The sequence below is a fragment of the Grammomys surdaster genome, unplaced genomic scaffold (genome assembly GCF_004785775.1).
Source record: "Grammomys surdaster isolate TR1022 unplaced genomic scaffold, NIH_TR_1.0 170, whole genome shotgun sequence".
NCBI lineage: Eukaryota > Metazoa > Chordata > Mammalia > Rodentia > Muridae > Grammomys > Grammomys surdaster.
The window spans coordinates 21,078,710-21,101,183 of NW_021604618.1; the positions used below are offsets into that span (position 1 = coordinate 21,078,710).

A 22,474-nucleotide genomic window follows, 5' to 3' on the forward strand; every position below is an offset into this window, starting at 1 on the left:
AGAATGGCTTTTATCCCTTTAGGACTCAGTTTTCCCTGTCTGCATCATGAGAGAAAATCCTTTCTTCCCTTCTGTCTGCCTTCAGGTTCAAGAGGTAGGTTAGGCTGTGTACCTCTAAGAAGAAAAGCACCAAACCCCGGAGAAGAGGCTGTTGGCCAACCCCCTCCTCCCAAGAGCCTCCCTGAGCCAGCTCAGCTTTGCCTGTGCCCCTATTGCCTATGGTGGAAGGAAACAATGTATTTGTGGGTGGGGGGGGAGGGAATAGTGGAAAAATTGGTCCAGTCTTCAGAGCCTCACTTGGTCTGTGCTGAGTTCCCAGATGGGCAGTGATTCCCAGGGCTCAGAACCTAGAGCCTTTGCTCTGACTTTCTTCCTTGGGCTCACTGTGTTCTGAACAGAAAAGAAACAGCAAAGCTGGGGGAAGAAAAAAAAGCTTCACTGTGGAGCACAGAGGCTCCAACAGCCGGAATTAGAAGCTGTCGTTTAGGGAGCTGCAGGCTGACAGGAGAAGGAGCTATGCAGGCAGGGGGCAGGCAGGCACTTCACTCTCCTGCCCTCCCACCTGCCCAGCTTCTTCTCCTGCTGTCCCCAGGTTGGCAAGAGGGCTTCCTCCCAGAGGCGCCTCAGTTTGCAAGTCTGTCTGTCTGTAACTGCCCCTCCCCACCCCCTCCTTTCCTCTTCAAGTGTCACCAGCCCCCTCACCCTGTCACATTGCACTTGCTAGCTCCTCAGGGTGAGTCTAGTGGCACGTGCCTTGGAGCTGCAGGGAGCTGGGAGGGGAGGGTGTGCGGAGGGGGGGTGTGAGTCAGCAGAGGATCTGGTACTGAGTCAACCATGGGACTCCTAAGGGGTGAGGACCCTTCCCCATGTCAAATGCTAATGGAAATCATGAGTGAAGAGGGAACCTGGCCCTATGGCACAACAGCGATGGAACCCAGGTGTCTTTTACCTGTCCAGTGCCCTGTGCCCAAGGGAGGGCATCAACTCTTCCTATGTACTTCCCCTGTGGCCACAGATTAACCTATCTCCAGGGTTTCAAACCAGCCATTTTGGGCATCAGACTGAAAGCAAGCAAGTGGGTATCCAGACTGCCAGAGACACTATTCAGAGGCCCCTTCCGAAGGCAGGATTGCAACCCCTTCCCATTTGCTCAGCTGCATCCTGACCTGGCAAGAGGAGAACTGAAGGCAGGCTTTCCTGAGGGTTCATGGGTATCCACTGCCCAGTGGGGCCCTGTTAGCTCTGACTGAGGCCCATGTACCTGGCTCAGTGAGTTCCCCTCAGTCTGGATCCTCATTTCCACAGAGTTGCATCCCCAGGAGGTAGGAGAGAAGGGCAAAATCGGCTTTCTGGGAATGGGTTGAGGTCAGGGCATTGCCTCGGGGTATGGATGTCCAACCCTAATGGTGTCCAGTGTGGCTATGGCAGGGAGGCTGGCTGTCAAAAGCTAGGCTTTAGATGTATGAATGAACATGCCTTAGCTTTTCTCTGTGGCTGGGACAGGTAGGGACCCCTGAGGTCAGGCCCTGAGAGGGATGGGTGTCCCTGTTCATTTTCCAAAGCCACAGGTGTTCACAGCTAATGGCATCTGCTGTAACTCTCTGATAAGAAAACAACCTTTTCCCAGCATCACCCCACCCTGCCAGCCCATTTGGGATTTGAGACTGAGCTGGAGGTGTGGCCCACAAGCTATGCCTCCAGAAAGTTTATTGGAATCAACCACAGCAGGGTCAGGTCCCTGTATGTGTGGTCACGCTAGGTGTTCCTAAAGAGACCCAGACAACTCAAAGGTTTGGGTTTACCAAGAGGGTGGGTGCACTTTTGTACTGGAATCTTCTGCTCCAGTCCTGGTCAGGGGAAACAAGGGAAGGGCACATCTGTGGGGGTGTGGAGAAGAGAGAGTAACATCATCTTCTAAGGGTTCTGCCATCAGGGCCAGCAGACAGAGAAGCCAGAGGCAGGGCAATTTGACAGGGCCCCAGAAAGGCCTTTGCCCTTCCTGCAGCTCCCAAGGTACCCATTCACTTCAGAGGCCTTCCACTTCCCTTTGTCTTTTCCTAACTGGAGAATAGAGGCCAGTCTAAGGCGGGAGATTCTGGGTTTGGTAGGAAGGAGAAAAATAAATAAACCATATAAATCCAGTAAAGAAAATGATGATGAACTCAAGCCCTGACCTAATACTGGTGGCACACCTGCTAGGAAGTGCCAGACCCAGATCCAGAAAAGAGAGTGAACCAATTTCAGAGTTGGAGAGAGAGCACATGAGAAGCTAGTCTCCCTTTGTCAGCAGGCATAGCCCCAAGCCCCCAGTACTTGATCAATCAAGGGGCAGCGGAGAAAGCTTCCCCATGTAGCCATCTATCCCCATAAGCAAGAGGTGAGGGCAGGGGCCTTTGCTGCCATTCTGGAAGTAGCCATTCCCAGAGAGCTCCGAGGCAGTGCCAGGCTCTTCCTTAAGAAGTTAGCAATGCTCTGTACTCAGGGCAGCCGAAGATGCAGCCTAGAAGCCTGTGTAAGGTACTGCATCAAGGCAAGCATCAAGGCAGGAGGCCTGGTCCTGCTGGAGCCATGTCCACAAGAGTGAAGGTTCCAGGGTGCAAAGCCAAGCGTCCAGGAGAGAACTGAGCTCCAAGTGGAGAGCCCCTGCTTGTAAGTCAGGAAAGGCAGAGGGGAGGCCAGGGCCCAATTTCCTCTCTCTTAGTCCATATTCCTTTGCCTTCAATGAGTTCATGGCACTACAGGTGGGATAGACAGAAGAAGCCATCTTAGAAAAGATTCAGGTTCCATGGGGACTCTTGCCCTGATAGTCTCTTATTTCTGCCTTATCTGTCTGAGAAGGGGGGCCACAGCAGCCAAGGCAGCCCCAGGCTCCCACAGCCCCAGAGTATTAAGGTCCTTTTCCGCTGGGAAATGGGACCATGTTCCAGAGAAGGGTGTGGATATCCTTGCTAAAATGTCAAAGTGAGATGCTGGCATCAGAGGCGGCTCTCCTGAATGTCTGCCTTGTTCACAAGTGGTTCCTCTGGACACGACTCCTCAGAGGCCGCACAGGGCTTCTCAGGCTTGTCTTCTGCTTCAGCGGGGAAGCCGACCTTGAAGTAGGCCCGCACTGACTCCTTTACTTCAGCCTCCAGGCCCTTCATCTTGGCCTCATACTCAGCCAGAGCCTTCTCCTGGAACTGTAGGGACAGCAGGGACCATTACCAGGCTCAGGAGGGGACCCTGCCTGCCCTGGACTACAGAATACTAAGATTCTCATTCTATTCAGGACTTCCAGGAGACTGGGGTAAGAGATAGAGAGAGAAGTTCATCAGAACCTTCCAGGAGAAACATCAAGCAAAGAAATCTGTAGAGGCATCTCATTTGAAAGGGCCTTGGGACACCATGAGAACCTGCCTGTGACCCACTGGTGAGGTGTGATTGACCCTTCCCTGACCTCTTGTGTGGTGTCCCTGGGGTTGGTGATGGACCCTTCCCTGACCTCTTGTGTGATGTCCCTGGGGTTGGGCCCCTTTCCACCCATTTAGCCCCACTGGGACCAGGACAAAGATCTTCTCACCTGCTTTTCCATCTCCTGAATCTGCTCCAAGCAAGCTGTCTGCCTCTCTTCCAGCTTCTCCTGGTGACGCTCCAGGGTCTCTGTCATCTAGGTGCAGGTAAGAGATAGAGAATCAGGTAGATAGGCAAGCCACATAAAGACTGGACTCTAGCTCTAATCTCAGCTAACCAGCAGTGAGACTTGGGGCAAATTCCTTAACCTCTGGGCAGCTTTTACAATGTGTAAAATGAGGTAATCACACTTGGCTCGGGATTGTGAAGGATCACATGTCTGGTCCACAGGAAGCACTTGTCATAGTGTCTGACACAAGGTCAGGCCACAGTAGGTCTGTTACTGTGGCTAGCAATGCCCAGGGAAGGAGCTTTCGGTCCATTCTCAGTAGTGTTTCCCTTCCTCTTTTCATTCCATGGTGCCCCAGGAAGCCTTCCTCTCCTGTCCCATCCAATCCCATCCTTCTACGACCTGTTAACTCATGTTTCCCAGACAGTTCCCTTCAGGCTGGCTGGCTCCACCCACAGGCCAGAACCTTGGGATAGTTCCTCCGATTCCTAGCTGCATGGACACTTCTGGACAGCCTGCTATCAGACACTCACATCCCCACACATACTTACGGAGAAAATGATTGTGAAGGACACAGCCCTGCATACCTGCTTGACAGCCTGGACCACTTCCTGGATGTGGGAGGTGTTAATTTCTCTCTTGAGCCTGTTGATAGATTTAGAGTTTTATAAAGGGACAGAGTCAATAAATTATTATTCTTACAAATAAGAATTCCATCACTGAAGCAGGAAGGAGCAGAGAGACCAACATGGAAGATGGAGAAGAGGTATTTGGGAGCCCTGGGTTCACGTCCTCATTAAAACACTCCGACAGAAAGGCATCCAGGGTGGGCTCAGTGGAGAGTGCAGACATCTAAGGGGACAGGCTGCTACCCCTAGGCTCCATCTCCCTCTCTTTGTGCATGGTTTTCCTTCCATTGCTCCTCTCTCCTTAAGCAGTGTTAGCATCTGGGGTTTGATCAAGGGAGACTCTGAGAGAGACAGCAAAGGAACCAACTTGTGAAGGGTTAAGACAGAGGCAGATCTGCTGGAATCAAGTTAGGAGCTCTTGTAGGGTGACCCTCTTCCAGCTGGAGTACGGTCTGCTCACATGGGTCTCCCCTTCAGGGTTTACCTCTCCTGGGCCATCTTGTCTGTGGTGACTTTGGTCATGGCTTGGATCCGTTCCAGCCTCTTGGCCTCCAGTTTTTTCTTCATCTCTTTGGTGTCACTGCGGACAGACAAGGAGGAGATATTCTGTAGACCATGGCCTTTGGCTGGAGGTAGGAGCAGGCAGACAAGAAGGGTGACTTTACATTTCTGAGGTCTCCTTGAAGGTCTTGAGTTCAGCAGCCTGTTTCTCTCTGGCCAGCTCCATCATCTTGGCGATTTGCTGCGAAGGAGGAAGAAGGACAAGCTTAGCTTAGTGAGAAGCCCTTGGCTGTGTAAAAGGGGTGGGGTTGGCTGCTGCAGCCGCTGTTGTCCCACACCTCGGTCACGTGCTGCTCCTTGCGTTTGAGGACAGAGCGGTACTGCTCCTCGCCTTGCTGCTGCAGCTCCTGCTCCAGCCTGTCCTTCAGCTCCTGCACGCGCGGGTCCGCTCCCTCGGGGAGCTCACTAGGCGCCACGATGGTCTCCTCACAGGGCAGGGTCCTGCGGAAGCCACGAGGGCACAGGCCCTGAACCAGGCGCCACTACTCTTGGGGAGGGCAGGGTACCACTGATGCCCTTACCTCTTCTTGCGGGAGCCCTTGCCCGGGCGGATCTTGCAGCCTGCTGCTGGGGCCTGGAGCTCCGCCAGCTGTGCAGCGCCACGCTGCAGCAGCTCCTCCCAGCGCCGGGCTCCACGCCGCTCGAGCTCTCGGAGCTCCTTCTCGTGTCTCCGCTGCAGCTTCACCACGCCCTTCAGCTCCCGCAGCTCTTCTAAGCTGGCGGTCTGTGGTTCTGCAGAGGCATGGCTGAGGTGCCATGCCATCCAGAGCATCCTCCCCGGAAAGTCCCAGGCCCTCCTTTCTGATTCTGCCCCATGATCACATGACTCAGCAGGCCTTACCTGCCACTTCTTTCCTGGCTTCCTCCTTGGCCTTGGTCCCAGGTACTGTAAGAGCACAGAGCTGGGCTGTCAGGTGCCTTAGAGGCACCTCAGTTTGGTTCCTGCAGGGTTGTAGTTAAAGCCCTCTGCAACTCCCCCGGGTTTCCTAGTGTTGAGGCTTCAGATTCAGATTTTCTCTCCCCGGATGAAAGTGTTAGTCTTTTGGTGGGAGAGGGGCAGAGCTATCCTCTAGGCAGGTGGACCAGAACTACCTACCTGTTGATCCATTGCCTGCTGAGACTGGAGCCCCATTGGACTGGCTGGCAACAGGAACCCCAGAGGAGAAGGGCTTCTGTGTGAGGGTGGCCTGTTAGAATGGTGGCTCTAACAAGATGTTCCCTGAGTAGGGGACTCCGCCCCTCCCCACTCATTCCACAGCTCGTGGAGGGTTCTGGCAGTGGTCCAGGCAACACACACCTCAGGCAGACTTCCGGTCACTTCCTTGAGCTTCACGGACTTCTTATCATGGGCACTGAAGTACTTGATCGGGTTGGCAAGGGCCACAGTGAGGTCTGGGAAGCACAGGGTATGACCGGTGCGGTGCGGATGGAGTTTAAGGCCGAGAAGGATTCACCTACCACCCTTTCACGTTCCATTTCAGATACCGGCTTAATGAATCGAGAGGGAGTGGACAGCTTGGGACCAGGCACAGGTCTCCTACCTGCCCACGTGTCAGGTACGTAGTCCTTCATCTCCAGGAAGACGAAGAGAGCAGGCATGGTGAGGGGCATGTTGCTCTCACTGCGCAAGCACAGATGGTGGTATCCTGTGGAACATGGTGAGGTGGAGAGTAAGCCAGAGCCCACTCCTGCTCAGCACCACAGCACAAACAAGTACTTAGGACTTCTGGCTTTAGAGTCAAAGACCAGGGTTGTAAGTCTAACACTGTGCTTTCCTACTGTGTGGCTTTGGGCAGGTTAGGTTATCACTAGGTTAACTCCTCAGCTATCTGCCGTGTGTGTTTATTATGAGGATGTGTTATAAGCTCTTCACACCTTTTTTATTATATTTTAATTTATCTACTCTGCGTGTGTGCGCGTGCACATGCAGAGGTCAGAGGACAGCTTGTGGGAACTGGTTCTCTCTCTTGCACCATGTGGCGTCTAGGGTCAAACTCGGATCATTAGCCTTAGCGGCAAGTGTCTCTACCCGCTGAGCCATCTCACAGCTCCTCTCACACATTCTAAGTGCCCAGAGATGCCAGCTGCTCAGGAATCTGTAACAGTGACTCCAGAAGATCATGGGCATTCTGTTAGGTGGGCAGAGTTCCCACCAGTCAGGTTCCTGGAGAAAGTCTATTCCTGTCCCAGATAAGCTGATAACCTGAGGGAGGATGCTGAGGCCTCAGAGACCCTGCCCGAATGCCACTCCCGCCCCAGACAGGATGCTGGTCTTGTCTCAGACTCTTTGCAAGTAGTTAAGACCCTCAATTCCTTACCAGAATGTAAGGCATTGATGGGGATGATCCGGTGTCCAAGAAATTTACTGCCTTCTTCCATCACAGCTATTCTGAGGGAGGCTAGCTCAGGTACCAAGATCTACAGTAGTTTAGGACAACGGAGTCTGAGGAACAGACAGGGGTCAGGGGAGACAAGCAGCCCTTCCCCTTGACTCCAGAAGTCTCACTCAGTGCCAGGATGAGACCATGGCAGGTACTGCTAGATTTGGTAAGGATAGGCAGGAGCAATGCCCTATGGTACGTACAAGCATCTTCCATTTTGAGCCAGACTCACATGGGAAAATGGACTTGATGTACAGCCCAGGACAGTGAGCCCATGCAAATAGCCCTTGGCAGCTTTGCCAACCAGTGTCCAAAGAGACAAAGAACTCTCCCATCATCCCCTAGCTTCTGGGCTGAGAGTTCATGTTTCTATTTCTAATCCTAATATGTACACACACACACACACACACACACACACGTACACAAACCTTGTGAACTTGAGTTTGGGACTTCTAAATATAGTAAGGCATACCAGGGACAGGCAAAGAACTAGGGACAGATACCAGTGTTGGCCCCATCCCTAGTACCTTCTCAAAGATGAAGGGTTCCTCTTTCCAGACAGGATTGATGGAGTTAGCAGTAGGTGACAGCTTGGTACGATAGCGCCTTTTAGGGTCCCCTGGGAGGCCGAACAGCTCTACTTCCACATAGGTGCGCACACTGCGCTCTGACAGGAACTGCCCAGAGATGACCTAAGGGTGAGAACCCAGGGGAGGCCAGCATTAGATATCTCACTCCCGTTGATTCCTAAGCCCGTGGGGCTTCTGTCTCCATAGGCTAAGTATCTGCTGTAGGTATTGTAAAGTTCCCCCTTCAGCACTGGCCATCAAATAGCAGCGGTGTGACGCAAGATTTACAGGCAAGCTCTAAGGACCTGAGTGCTTCCAGGACTCAGGAGAGGCAGGCCACCCACACTTCACCCAGACAAGAAAGGAGCAACAAACGTTTACCCCCTGGTCTGAAGCCTGGGCTCCTGCTGCCCAGCATGGCCCAGACTCCTTCTCCCCTCCCCCACTAGAGTCTCAGCCCTTCCCCTTGGTTTCCATGGGGACCAAGAGGCAGACTCCAGTGCTGAGGAGGAGGCAGTTTCCAAGGCAACTTGCTACTGCAGGAACTGGCTGGGGCTGAAGTCTTCAAGGTATCAGGAAAGGGGGCTGAGGTAGAGGGTGGGTTTCTTGGCCTTTCTCTCAAGAGCCCAGCCCTCCCAGCTACTTGTCAACCCTGGGCCTTACCGTAATGGAGAGGGTGGTGGCTACCACCACATCAATGCGGTCCACGGAGAAGGGGTTGAACTGCTTGTCCAGCCTGCGCATGAACTCGTGCTTTAGGAGGTAGCCACTCTGCCCATTGAATTCAAACAGTGCCATGTTCTGCTGCATGGGCAGGTCTGGGGGACGAGAGGATGCGGTGAGGATGGTGCAACCTGGATCGAGATTCAGTCTCTTTGCAATACTTTCAAGCTTTTTTTTTTGGGAGTGGGGAATGGGTGAGTTTGGGTCGAATGAGAGTTTCACATGTCCCATCCCAGACCTTTGGGAGTACCTAGCCTTTCAGGAAGGGTCTTCAACCTAGAGTCAGCAAGGAGTAATGGTAGACCAGGCTGCAAATTCACAGAGGATTCGGGATAGCTGGTACAGATGTGACATCCAACCAGAGCATCCATGCCAGCCTTTGTGTCTTATGTATGCTCCAATATATGAACAGCTGAACAAGCATGAGGGAATGAGCCCCTTCCCAAAGTGCTCCCAATACCAGGGTATGCTCCCAGAGCTTACACAAACATCACTTCCAGTAGGCATCAAAGCTCTTTATCCAGGGAGGAGTAAAGATAGGATAAGCAGGGCCCAGAGGAGGGTTTGGGCTAGGGGTGTCTGGGAATGCAGGGCCCAGAGGGGGCTCTCTTATTTTGGAAGTGCCCTTACCCATTGTCTGGAAATTGAGGGCAACCATCTGACATCCAGCATTCCAGAACATCTGGGGCATGAAGTTGGAAGAGTCCATGCGTGTGCCCTTCGGGTACACACGGCTCATCTGGCGTTTATTATAGCTGTTGCTGAGTATAGGAGGTAGCCAAGGCCACTTGTACCAGGAGGAGCCCAGACCCTCCCCCAAACCGCACCCACCAGGGACCTTGTCTGGCAAAGCCTCAAGGATACTCCACAAACTGCATGGAGGCCTTGGAGAGCAGCTCATAGGCCTTGAGCTCCGTGAAGGAAGAGACAACGTAACTTCTGTTCTTCTCTGTGCAAGGGCGAAAGGGAGGGGAGTCCACATCAGGCTGCCCCCTCTCTCAGCCCTGCCTTCCTTTTGGGTAACTTTCCTCTATAGAGAGCTGCTTCCAACCTAGGATTCTGTTGAGGTCTGAAGGTCTAGCAGCCAGATTTGAGAGGAATGTACTGGGATAAAGAGACTTCATGGCGGACATGCAGAGGGAGGGAACCTGCATCATGGTGGGAAAGGGTGAGGACCATATGCCATGGATAGGCATGTAGGGTATGGCGGACATATGAGGCTGAGTCCAGGGTATCAGGAACATGTGGTATACACACCTGGTGAGAGAACAGCTGGGGCATGTAGTTGGAAGAGACTATGTGTATGGGACACACGAAGCTCACATATTGTTTGCTATAGCTGTACCTGAGTATAGGTGTTGGCCAAGGCCATTGGCAGGACCCCAGCCCTTCCTGCAAGCCTCCAGGCAGGGGATGGTGGCTGGTGAAACCTTAAGGATACTCAGGCAGTGATGTTTACAGGGAGTGAAATGTGCAAGCAATCGGCAAGTGCAGAGGAAGCTGTATAATAAGGTTAGTACCCCATACCCTCCAAACGTATCCTGGGTGTGCCTAGGTAGCAGAGCGGGTTGGGAATTCAGATATGGGGAGTCAGTGTTTCAGAGATTCACCTGCACAAGAATGTTCAGAAAGGTACTCATGTTGAGGAGGCACACAGAGTGGGAAATGCACTCAAGGGCATCTTGAAAAGATCAGGACAAACGTCATGGCGACACACAAAAAAGGAAGGATCTGATGGGATAAGTGAGCCTCTGGAAACTGCTCTGCCTGCCGCCCCCTTATGGGAATTCTCTTCCCTCCCCATACTCTCTTTCAGATAGGGTCTCTCTATGTAGAGTTCTGACTGTTCTGGAACTTGCTATGTAGACCAGCATGGCCTCTAATTCACGGAGGTCAGCCTGCTTCTGGCTCTGAATGCTAGGGTTAAAGGTGTGCTCTCCCAGGAACTCTTCCTCCCGGGCTGGGGCTCCTAGTCTTGGTGCAGCACTTGATAGAGTTCAGGCCTGAGAGATGCAAAACCTTAGGAAACTACAGAAGCTCCAGACAGGCCTGGCTGAGGTGGCCTGTCATACCGACCTGCCTGTCACTGACACACAACAGAACATTCCGTTTGCAGCCAAGTTCTTCAGTCCAATGCTGAGAGCCACTGTCACTTAAATAAGCCCTTTGTCTGACTCCTAAGCTGGGTATTTATAGACAAGGCCCTTAGTCCAAGAGGGAGCAGGTCCCTTCCTTTCATCCCACTCACGAGGACATTCTTGAACCAGGACAGCCTGTTCCTGAACCCGGCCTGCCCTCTCTCCCCAACCATCCTATACTAACGTACATACGTGCAGAGAACTCGAAGGAGATAAACTTGGTTGGCTGGATGTAATTGACAAGGCTGGACATTTCCTCGTAAGCTGTCACCTCCAAGCCTGCTGTGCCCTAGAGGACAAGGGGAGAGTGGAGAATGGAATAATACAGAGCCCACACGGTAGCCCGTGTCCACCTAGAAGGTAGCACAGCAGAGTGTCCCCACACACCTCATCCGACTGCATCTTCTTAATTTCTTCTTCATCCAGGCTTCCTGACTCCTCTTCTTCCTCATCTTCCACCACCACCACCTCCTCCTCCTCCACCTCAGTCCGGTCCTCAGCACTCCACCCTGCTAGACTCAGTATTGTCAGTCCTGGCTCTCCACAAACTCCACCCAGTCCCATTACTCACTCACCTGTGTCCTCTTCTACAGGGACACTAGACGGGAAGCTGCCCTCGGCCACCCCACCAGGCTTTTTGCTGGAGGAGGCTGGCCCAGAAAACTGGTTCTTCTTATTCTTAATGAGGATCTTGCCCCGGAGGTCCTCAGGGCTGGGCAGAGGGATGCCAGGTTTCAGCTGTAGACAGGAAAGAGGTGGGTCCCATTGCCTCCCCTGTGGTGTGTCTCTGTGGTGTGTCCCCGTGGTGTGGGCCTATGTTGTTGCCTCACCTCCAACCGCTGCCCCTTGTGTCTTGAATTCCGATTTGACTGAAATCACTTGTTCCTTGGCAGGAATGTCTCTTTCACCCATTCCCTCTGATTAGACCTCTCTTTTCACATGGTCACTGAATCTCTGTCATCTTCCAGATTTCACCTTACCCATCACACCCTTCCAGAAAGCCTTCCTTGATCGTCTAACTCCTGAGCACTGTCTCTCATAGCAACCACTGGCTGTAGTTGGCCTGGACAGTTGTCTGTCTCCTCATGAAGTGGGTCAGAAGCCTGGGACAGCACTTGTGGCAATTGGGTTTGTTGTTTTGGCTTGTTTGTTTGTTTGCTTGCTTGCTTTAGATAGGGTGTCAGTATGCAGCCCAGGTTAGCATGTAACTTGAGATCTTCTTGCCGCAGCCTCTCAAATGTAAGTGCCGCCATGCCTAACATTCATTTCTGTCATGGGCAGACCCCTAATTCTAGCATACTCTATGACACATGGTAGATGACAGGACCCCAGACTCACAATCTATCAAATAAACTCAAGTATCTCTGTCCCGCTGACCTGGTTCCTGATGCCCAACAAGACTGTGAACTCACAGGAAAGTTTTCCAGCGGATCTGTGAGCAAGGTCTCTCCAAACATGGTCCTACAGTACTCAGCCATCTTGGCCTGTTGGCGGGGTCTGTTAGCAGGAAACAAAGTACAGGTAGGGGTTGGTGCCAACCTCTTGCCCTGATGACCCAGATCAGGGGCCCAGGAAGTGGGGCAGGTAGGAAGAGAGGAAGGAGAAGCTGAGGTCCTAAGGAGACGGAATGAATGCCTAGAGATGGGGACAGTATATGTGTGTTGGGGGTGAGGGGGATTCGGGCAAGAGGCTGGGGCAGAGGGAGAGAATGAGGCTGAAGAGGCCAGGACACGCACGAGTCCACATGGTTTTCAAATGACAGGATGACAGGATATGGGGAGGTCTTAAAGGCACTTTCTGCAATGGCTTCGATTGCTTCCTAGAGGAGAAAGGGACTCTGTAAAGAGGGCAACTTCTCCCCACTACTTAGCCTCAGCATACACATAAAACTAGATAGCCACGGTAGCCTCCCAACAGCTTGAGGTATTCCAGATGCTTCTCTCCTTCAGCTTCACTTCCCAAACCCAGAAAACACCCCAGGCCCTTTCTGATGGCCACTGTCATCCACTTCCATGCCCCAAGACCCACCTTGAACAAGATATCTGTGGTCATGGTGAAGCCATGGGTGATGATGGGCTCTTCGTCGGGGGGCTTTCCCTTCCAACAGTCTAACTCTACACAACGGCAGCCAGACAGCAGCACCTGGCGGTACATCTCAGCCGAGGAAAGACCTGAAAACTGGCCAGCTGAACCAATAGAGAGAAGGGACAGGGATGTCACTCACAGTCAGGCCAGGCCCCTCACTACCTCATAGTCTGTCCTGTCAGCAGGACAAGCAGTAGTTGAGGAGCATCTATGAAGCATCCGGAGCTCGGGGGCAGGACCCATGAGGTCTCCAGGACCCACCTGTCAGGTAGGTGTTGTGTGAAGAGTTGATGAAGTAGTGATTCAGTGGCTGTGTCATGTCTTGGTGGGTCAGCAGAGTATCATGGGCCAACACACTGTTCTCTGGTCCACAGAGAAACCAGACCATGCCCTCTGGCGACAGCTGGCCTGCAAGACAGTGGACAGCAAGCAGTCATGGCTGCAACTCAGCCCCCGGGGTGGGACAGGACTACAGGAGGTAGGTTTCCTTGATCCTCACCCCTCTGCACATTGATGCCGCTGGGCTCGTACTTGTCAATGAGCACCTGCACCTGCTCAGGCCGGGCTGGTGGGAACAGCAAGGAGTTGAGTCGAGGGTCTCGCTGCTTCTGATTGATGAATTTGGTCAGGTGCTCCTTGGTCATGTAGGGTTTAGCTTTAGCATGGCTGCAGGCCAGAGAGAGGGGCACAGTGTATGTCCTTTGGACCCGGAGGCTTGGACTACCCTCTTCTCTTGTACAACCCTGTGATTCCCAAAAGGACGAGTGGAAGGAAGGAATCACTCCCTTACCAGCACTCCATGCCCAGCCCACAGAACTCACTAAGAAGTGAAGATCTCATCGATTTCTGGCCGAGGACAGAGGCTCATGAGGAAGCTCTTGTACACAGATTCTGGGAAGTCCTCGGGATTGATAGCATCATTCTGGAAGAACCATCACCTTGTTGTCATTCATCTACCTCACCTGCTCAGAACTAAGACCCACCACGACCTACCTACGCCTGGCTCTGGGGAAGGGGGGCCTGATCAGAGAGGAGTTACTCGAGGCAGACAGGTGGCAGACACATCTCAGGGAGCTTGGTGCCTGACTGCAGGGCTGGTTAGCTGGCGTGCTCTGATGATGATTTTGGATAGTGGCTTGTTCCGGGTTTGGAACGAGATTGGGACTAAGACTGAGCAGAATGAAGAGGACAGAGTGTCATAAGCAGGGGTGCCACTGGCCTGCCAGCATCCTGGGCTGTTATTCTTTTTTCTTTAAGTGAAAGACAAACTTTCTAAAGAATCAGTTTGAATATAGACAAACGTAGAGCCCTGGACTGTGAGAGCTAAAGGCTGACAGAACTGGAGGGAGAAATATGATGGCGCACCAGGAGCATTCGCCTGACGTGGACGAACCCCAGTACTTGAGTACTTGAGAGGCAGAGGCAGGTGGATCTCTGTAAATTGGAGGCTAGCCTGGTCTACAAAGAGAGTTCCAGGGTAGCCAAGGACACACAGAGAAATCTTGTCTTGCAAAAACAACCAACCAACCAACTAACCAACCAACCACCACCATCATCAACAACAACAAAATGTATGCTTATAAGGACACCATGAAGAAGCTGAAGGCAAACCTGAGCTAAGGAATTAAGGATGGGAGGGAAAGAAGAAGGGAGAGAGGGAGAGGATAGACAATCCACAAAATAAGATAAAATATTTTCCAATCCATTGCCCATTAAGTGTTAATCCAACAACAAAAAGATAGTCCAAAGGTTGGGAAGATGGCTTAGTTGTTCAAGTACCTGTATGCAAGCGTAAGGACCTGAGATCAGATCCCCAGCACCCACATAAATGCTGGTCTCCATGGTATGTGTCTATAGCCCCAGCATTGGGAATGGACAGAGACAAGAGGATCCCTGAAGCTCACTGCCAGCCATCCTCACCACACATGAGCTCCAGGGTTAGTGAAAGTCCAACACTGAAATGGGAGCAGGAGAGATAGCCATCCTCACCACACATGAGCTCCAGGGTTAGTGAAAGTCCAACGCTGATATGGGAGCAGGAGAGATAGCTCAGCGGTTAAGAACGCAAGCCAACAGTGACCTTGCAGAGGATCTGAGTTCGATTCCCAGCACTCACAACAGACAGCTCACAAGTGCCTGCAATTCTAGCTCTAGGGGATCTGATACCTCTGGCCCCTGAGGACACTTGCAGTCACATGTACATATCCACACACAGGCACACACAAGCACGTAATTAAAAAATAAATAAACTTTTCAAAAATAAAATAGAGAGTAATTGAGGAAAGACTTCTGACATCGACCTTCAGCCTCCACACATGTACAAACTCATGCACACACATACATACACCACAAATACACATGCACACACACAAAAAGAAGTGAAAGACAACGAATTAGAAATGGTGTTTCTGTAAAGGAGATACAGAAATGATAAATAAGTACATGAAAGAATTCACTATCATTAGTTATTAAGCAAATGCAAATTAAAATCAAGATGAGATACCATCTCATTCCCACTAGGACAGCATAAAGAAACGACAGACTGTAGCAATGTTGATGGGCCATAGGAACATGGGAACCCTCGTGCATGCTAGCAGGAGAGTAAATTGTGGCAGTCACTTGAGAGAACAGTTTGTCAGTTCCTCAAAATGGAAAACATAGAATCACCGTATAGTCATACAAACAATTTCATCTGTATATATAGCCAAGAAGACTGACAGCAAAACCATGACAAAATGCTTGTACAAGCATTATAGTAAAAAAGTGGAGAGAAGCCAAGTATCTATCAACATGGAATATGATAACTGCTATCTTAATATACATATTATATATAACTGATATATAATATACTCCATATATATGTATGTATATATACATATATGTGTATATACATATATGTCTGTATTATACATATACACACACATATATATGAAGTACTGATGCTACCACATGGATGAATCTGGAAAATACAATGTTGAGTGACAAAAGCTCAATATAAAAGACCACGGACTGTATGAGTCCAGAGTATATAATTCTATAGAAATAGAAAAAGAAATTAGACAGTATATAGGGATTCTGTGCTTTTCATTTTGTTCCTCCAGAAAACAAAGCGTTCAACACTATTCAGGACACACTGTAGGATCAACATGAGTCTTGGGGGATGAAGGTCTGAGCAGGAGAACATGGCTAGATCTTCCCCAGCCCAACTCTGTCTCTGAAGTTGGCTGTGGCTTTTACTGGGACACCGGGGAAGCAGACAAGGACCCAGCTAGGAATAAGCTCAGGAGAGAAAGTGGGCGGCTGTTACTAGAAGCAGGCAGGCAGGCAGTCTGAACTGTAAGGACCACCTCAGGAGCCCAGTCCACCATCTCCCTGCCTCATGCTTGGATCCAGTGTCTCTGGCTACACTTGGGATCACCAGTGCTACAAAAGCTGGTCCTGGGGGAGCATCCCTTGTGTGGTTCATGAGGAGAGCTGCTTGGAGACTTAGTTTCACTCATTTCTGGTGTCCTAAATTCTTACCAGGAGAAATGCATCATGGGGTGAGGCTTGTACTTACACAAGGGCACTGGCCAAGGGGAAAAAAGGTCTGAGATCCAACACCATCCCCAAACCAGGCCTGGACCTTGGCTCTGGGTCGTATCTACCCAGAGAGCTCTTTTTTTGGTAAATCACAGAAGACATCTCATGGGGTGACCCTGCTTCTGATTTGTAATTAAAAATTAATTGCTTAATTAAAAAGAAGTGGAGAATGTGTTTCTGAATTGAGCCAAAGTCTGTGCCCTGGCAGCTTCCACTCTTGGCTCTGCCCCTCTCCCCAACACCCAGCAGAATTAGTCCTTTCCTGGAGCTCTCAGACCCTGTGGTCTGCCTCCTGTCCTGATGTCCCTATCCTGATCCCCCACAATGAAAACATCGAACTCCTATGCCCAAGGCTAGGATAGGAAGGCTTGCCATGTCTGCTGCTGTCCTCCCCAACACTGCCTCCTACCCTGCACACTCCCTCGCCCTGGTCCCACCTTTAGGCCTAGTGTCAGTAACCAGAGCTTCTGTTTAATTGGCTTTGGGAGCTGTGGGACAGCAATGCCATCTCTGCCATCAGTCTCCCCCGCCATGTTTGCTCTGGTGGCAATGAGGGTTAGCAGAGTTGGCTGGGGCTGGAGAACTGCTCACCTTGCCTTTTGCAAGGTGACAGGCACTGAGGGCAGCTTCTACACGTTTGCGATCGGCAGGAAACATCTGGAAAAAACTGAGGGAACAAGGAAAGGTACCAGGCAGTGGAGGAGTCATGCCTAGGGAGGAAGGGCTTGGGGAGCTGGGTGGGCAGGTTGGAGCAAGTTCAGGAGACTCACTTCTTCACAGGAATTTTTCCTTCAGGATTGAGCTGCATTTTAAGCTTCACCAGGCTGGAGGGGTGGACAGTATCCCATCAGTCTGGGGGCTGGGAAGCCAACCCTTTGAGCTCAGGCGGGGAAGGGGGGAGGCCAGGGACAACGGGGAAATCGGCACTTACATCTTGTCCAGGAATGTGCTTCGGGGAGCATTGGCTGTCATTGGGTGTTTGGCGAGAGCCAGGACATCCTCAGCCCAGTCCTATAGAACACAGAGCCCAGAAGTCAAGTTCCTGACCACGTGGCCACCTGAGCCCCTTGGTCCAGGCCTATGACTCTCAGGAAGGTCAGGCTCTCCCAAGGGTCAACACTCTATCCAGGTGTTGCCAATGCACCTTGCCTACATTCTCCTTGTAAGAGACAAAGTTGTGGAAGGTGAGGTCCACCATGTCAGGGCCGGATACCACTGTGAGTGTTTTCAACAGGAAGTGGTTGTCTGGAAAGTCCATGTTAAAGACCTCCCGGAGTTTCTGGCTCTGTAGGAAACAGTGACACAGTAAGTCAGAGGTATGCTCTTAGTCTTGCCCAATGTGTCTTTTCCTGTATCTCCTCATCAGCCACTTGAACTGCCAGCCACTGAGGCAGAATGGCCATGGAACCTAGGGACCATGGAACCACAGGCCTCAGCATCCCCCTGTTTCTGGCTGCAGCAACTGCCATGGGAAGGAGAGGCCCATGGGAAGAGCTTGGCTAAGGCAGAGGGATCTGGGAATCCTGGGAATTTTGTTTGAAGATAGACTCTTAGCTCCTAACTCAGGGAATCCTGCTTCCAACTCTCAGTACCTTCAATCTTCTCACAAGCTTTAGGCAAATGTAGGCAAAGCATCACCAAGGAGTGGGAGCAAGGGGTAGAAGACACTTTCCAGACAGTCTGGCATACTTAGGGGCAGGAATTCCCAGGGTCAGAATCCAGGCAAGTCGAGCAGCAGCCACCATACCAGCCTTCCTTGGCCCGAGCTTGCATCCTTGCTGCCTAGCAGCCTAGGACCCACTCATCTGGTTTCACAGACAGACGCCCTAACACCAGCAGAGACTCACTCCTTGCCCTCTGCAACTAGTGGCTGCTTCTGGGTCCACTTACCTTGGGTATCTTGGCAAACTTCCCAAAGCGAGTGTCTCGGATGCTCGTGACATCCAGAAACTCCATCTCCTGGTAGCAGTTCCCAGTGGGAGCAAAGGAGGGTGGGGACAAGAGGGTCAAGTGGAGAATAATGACTCAGAGGGGAGAGAGCTCTCCACATCCCTTAACATCCTAGCTGCTGCCTTCTCTAGATGCCAAGACTGCTCCAGGCTTCCTGCATCCCTCCCTTCACGTCCTGCTCATCAGCTTCTCTCTACTTAGGGTGAAGTACTCTTCATCCCCTCCCTGGAATAAGAGCTGCAACCTGCAGCCTGTTTTTTATCCTGGAGTCTCCCACCCTCACCCCCATGCCTTCTTCTGTTTCTCTCAGTGGCTGTGCAGATCCTCTGAGCCCTGAGCTCTGAAATGACCTGGCCCTATCAGTAGCTCAGCAACTTGTTTTCCCCACTCTCTCCAAGAGATGGTAACTCAGGACTAGGCGGGCCCTGGCCAGTCATGGAATGAGGTGACTGACTGCACCTTCCCTCCCCGGCCCATAGGAGAGCCCCAGGAGCTACACTTCCTGCATCTCCTGCATCCATGTTTCCATCCTATACTACCAGGAGTCTAGCAGAGTTCGTTGGATCGGTTGGAGCTGAGGGCCATGTTGGGTAGAGTCTTACCTTACTTTGATATGTCCAGTATAAGTAGTAGCCCTTGGGATCCACACGGAGGATAACAGGAGAGGCTATTGAAGTTTCCTGAGGAAAGAAAGGGTCAGCTATCTGCTTTAAGATCTCAAGCCAACCTTCCTGGCCCAGGCTAAGGATTCAGATAGAGTCCATCCCCTTCCTAGAAATTAAAAAGGCATTTCCCTTTGTCCTCTGAGCTAACAATGGGGAAGCCTTGAGGAAGGGAGGCGGGATTATCAGATGAGAGGTGCACTTTCTGAACCCCAAGCAATGTCTCTACCTCTCCATGGTCTCAGGGGTCATGGCTCCGCTAAAGGATAGAATATCTCTCCAAGATTCCTTGCTACCATCTAGAAAGCTTGGCACAGTGGGAGCTGAGGCCCCAAGCTCTGATCTCCACAGCCAAGGCCCTGTACAAATCTAGCAGTAAGCCCTGATCCTCAGATTCCTTCCGTTCAACCATGAGCACTGGCTACCCCTCCCATCCAAATGACCCCAAGAGACACCAAGTTCCTTCACATCTCCAAAGTGAAGTATTCAAACCTCCTCAGTCTGAACTGTCTCAAAGGACCAGCCCACATTTCACTCCTTCAGGAAAGGATTTTCTGAAGTGTGCTGTTATTAATAAGTGGGGTCCATGGTCAGGAACTGGTTCACAGATGTAGAAATACATCTGGGCGACTCCTATGAATTCAAGAACTCCAAGGGCTGTGAGCCAGCTAGACCTTGAACTTGGTGCTTAGTGGTTAACCTTGGAGTGTTCTGAATGAGTACATAAGCGAATGAGCAAACTGGCCTAAATTCCTATTCCACTCACACAGTACTTAGGCGATCTTTTATTTTAATAGCCTTTGCATATATAAACAAGATATTACAACTGAAGTTTCCAACAATGCGTGACTATTGCTGCTGACACACCAGACCAAATACAGGATCTACCAAGGAAATGGAACAAGAAAGGTTCCCACGTTAGAGGTGGTTAGAGTGTGGGGGAAAGATTTTGTAAGAAAGCTGATTTTGGAAAAAAGCTGTATGGTGAGCTCTGAATCCCTTCTCCCAAGGGAGGGTCAGTGCTGGTTCCTTGACCTTAAGACTGTTTAGTGTGGGGTAGTGTAGACAGGAGCTGGTCTCTAGCCTTGGAAACCCAGAAGGTGCCCGGTGGACTGCCTCTGATTACACAGTTGTTTGGACAGCAAAATGTGAGTATTTGCTGGGCCCAAAGCAGACTCATTCGTGAGGGATGAGCAAAAAGGCCCAAAGCTGCAGGGAGAAAAATCAGTAATAAGGAAACAAAAACCCAATTGCGAGTGATCCCCTGAATAAGGATATTGGGAGATTTCAAGCAAGTGAGCCCCAATACATGGAGGGGGGACTCCCCCAAATCATCAAAAAGATCACCAGAGAAAGAATAAGCTTTAAGTTCTGTCAGGTCTAGAAACTCCAAGTCTGCTGTCGACAGCAACGTATTCAAGAAAGAACTCTCATCCTTCCTTGCGCCCCACATAGAAGGCCCTGGAAGAGAAAGAGCTGAGGACCCCTCTTTCCAGGGAGACTGCCGTTGCCCCCACCTAGTCCTAGAAGGAGAAGGGCAAAATGCAAGCCGAAGTAAGGTTAGAGCTTCACTTCGAATTTATTTCTGGAACAGGACTGGGTTTGGGGGGATCGCTGGACCATTGCCCAAGGGTGAAGGTCATGTCTGAGAGCTTGCTGAGTTTCTTTCTATAGTTAGAAAAGTTTTCCCCTCTACGTATGTTGTGAGGGGCTGTTGGAGACTAAACGGAGGCAGGTTGGTTACATGCTTTACACTACGGTTGTCAATATAGCGTGATATATCCCTGTCATCTACTAACTCTGCCCAAAGCAACCCGAGGCAGAGCCTGGTTCATAGGTCATGTGCCCTGTGACCAGGCTTGGAATATTCTTGCTCATGCAAGTCAGAGTCCAGGAACCACACAGCACTCTGGGTTGGGGAATGGAAACGGTCAACCAGACACACAGGTTAGAGAAAGAGTTACATAGCCTTACCCCTGATGACCCACTGCCCCCTCAGGTTATGCACACTTCCCAGAGGAACTGAGAGAGTCACTTCACTTTTCATTGTGAGTCATTTTCCTCCTTCCATAGGCTCTAAGACACGCCATATCACCACCATGTCACCACCGTGCCACCACCATACCTCACCAACCAAAACACTTCTAGAGAAACAGAAAACATTTCATGCCGGACCCCCATGCCCATAGTTTTGACAACCAGATGCCTTAACCAAGCATAGCCCCAAATGGTCTACCCTCAGACCCTTCTCGTTGCATAGAGAAACTAGACAAGCCAATCCAGGAGCTGAGGTAATAACTGTAGGTGTCGTCATGCACTGTTGGAAACCTCAGGCTTTCTCTAGGCCAGGCTAGAGCTTTCTTAAGGAGCCCTATCCGTCCCTGAAGGACAGTCCTCATTTTATTCTTCTTAGACCAAAAGATTCTATGGTTAGTGGCTGTGTTTTCAGGGCCCCGAGGACCAGAGACTACTTAGGAAGGAACAGACTCTGGGCTGGGGTACAGACGGGTTGGCAGGTAGTAGAAGGCAGAGCTGAGCTGAGCTACCATGGGGGAAGCAGTAAGTTCCTTCTCAGACTCTAATCCTTGAGCTTCCAGTTATCACCTGGGTCCACGGCCCTTTTGTGGCTCTTCCTACAGGAGTAGCTTGAGAGAGAAATGGCTTCTCTGAGACAGGACACATCTTGTTGTGTGGACTGGGGTGGTGCAGCTGGTTATGGGCTTCCTGCCAGAGTAAACTTGGGGTGTCTGTGCTGGGAAGGAGACCTGACTGACCTCTTTTACTGATCTCTCAGCTGAGTGGGGAGGAGAGAGGGAGGCACGCATTCCCCTACCTACACTGAAGTTACTAGAAACTAACCTTTATCATCTTCGGGGATTTGAAAAGGGCAAGTCAGATCCAAAGAGATTCGCTTTTCCGATACTGACTCACACACACACACACACACACACACACACACACACGCAGCCTACCCCCTCATTCCCAAACACAGAGGCTTCCCTCCAGCAGCCAGGAGCACACACCCTCACCCTAGACTTGTTTATCTAGACTGTTGTGACAGTTGCCTGGTCAAGCCACATAGGCGCCTGGGTGCTTGAAGACATAAACCAACCCTCCAGTTCTGCAAAGCTCCCAAGCAGCCCAGCCCCCCGCTGTCCGGTCCCCGGGAGGGCCCCAGCCCTACTCACGTCGTCCCACTTGATGAAGCGCTCCCCTTGGCTCAGATATGCCTTCACGTTAGGGGGCAAGAGAACAGGGTTGAGCAAAGACATGATGCCAAGGGTCTCCCTCTTTGGAGAGATTGGACAAACCTCTCCAGAGGACAGGAGGAGAAAAGGAAGGAGGGTGAACTAGAGGGGAAGCTAGGCTGGGCTCACATGTCACCCGCCCAGTACTGGTCCGGAAGTCGGGGTGGTGCTCTTATAGGCTACAGGGTGGCACTAGCTGGACTCAGAGCATCAGTCAGGGGCCCAGTCGATCTGCCTTGTAAATCAGCCTCCTCCTCCATCTGAAGTCAGAGGCTGCAATGGCTGTTTCTGCCCACCGGGGCTGGGCTCCCCTCCTGGGAGTCCCTC

The 22,474-nt window shown here is 51.4% G+C and overlaps 1 protein-coding gene across 8 annotated transcripts; it reads right to left on the reverse strand.

Annotated features, from left to right (window-relative positions):
• Positions 1 to 1,690: 1,690 nt before the first annotated feature.
• On the reverse strand, positions 1,691 to 22,453 carry Plcb2 (phospholipase C beta 2). 8 transcript variants are annotated; one of them, XM_028767187.1, is made up of 32 exons: positions 22,277 to 22,453; positions 18,840 to 18,917; positions 18,178 to 18,246; positions 17,432 to 17,572; positions 17,219 to 17,298; positions 17,058 to 17,111; positions 16,879 to 16,954; positions 13,527 to 13,627; positions 13,205 to 13,371; positions 12,967 to 13,113; positions 12,649 to 12,806; positions 12,357 to 12,439; positions 12,033 to 12,117; positions 11,196 to 11,358; positions 11,008 to 11,132; positions 10,813 to 10,909; positions 9,347 to 9,431; positions 9,113 to 9,237; positions 8,423 to 8,613; positions 7,718 to 7,882; positions 7,128 to 7,227; positions 6,351 to 6,455; positions 6,107 to 6,201; positions 5,906 to 5,996; positions 5,651 to 5,695; positions 5,331 to 5,541; positions 5,088 to 5,250; positions 4,914 to 4,990; positions 4,733 to 4,828; positions 4,207 to 4,264; positions 3,560 to 3,646; positions 1,691 to 3,179 (listed from the first exon to the last, which is right to left on the reverse strand). In XM_028767187.1, the coding sequence occupies exons 3-32, from the start codon at positions 18,241 to 18,243 to the stop codon at positions 2,976 to 2,978; spliced, it is 3,441 nt and encodes a 1,146-aa protein (XP_028623020.1). In that variant the 5' UTR covers positions 18,244 to 18,246; positions 18,840 to 18,917; positions 22,277 to 22,453; the 3' UTR covers positions 1,691 to 2,975. The 8 variants fall into 8 exon arrangements, 7 of the variants coding, with proteins under 7 accessions (XP_028623020.1, XP_028623019.1, XP_028623015.1 ...); XM_028767186.1 differs by having other exon boundaries at positions 5,906 to 5,981; positions 8,423 to 8,577; positions 11,008 to 11,129; positions 22,088 to 22,453; XM_028767182.1 differs by having other exon boundaries at positions 11,008 to 11,129; positions 22,088 to 22,453.
• Positions 22,454 to 22,474: the final 21 nt, after the last annotated feature.

What these genes read in the sequence shown, in the direction of transcription:
- Plcb2 (XM_028767181.1), bottom strand. Translation starts at nt 22,171, where the DNA reads ATGTCTTTGCTCAACCCTGTTCTCTTGCCCCCTAACGTGAAGGCATAT. An exon ending in AGCCAGGAAAGAAGTGGCAG is followed by an intron (nt 5,542 to 5,650) that starts GTAAGGCCTGCT and finishes ATGCCTCTGCAG; the next exon opens with AACCACAGACCGCCAGCTTA. An exon ending in AGGAGCAGCACGTGACCGAG is followed by an intron (nt 4,991 to 5,087) that starts GTGTGGGACAAC and finishes CCTCCTTCGCAG; the next exon opens with CAAATCGCCAAGATGATGGA.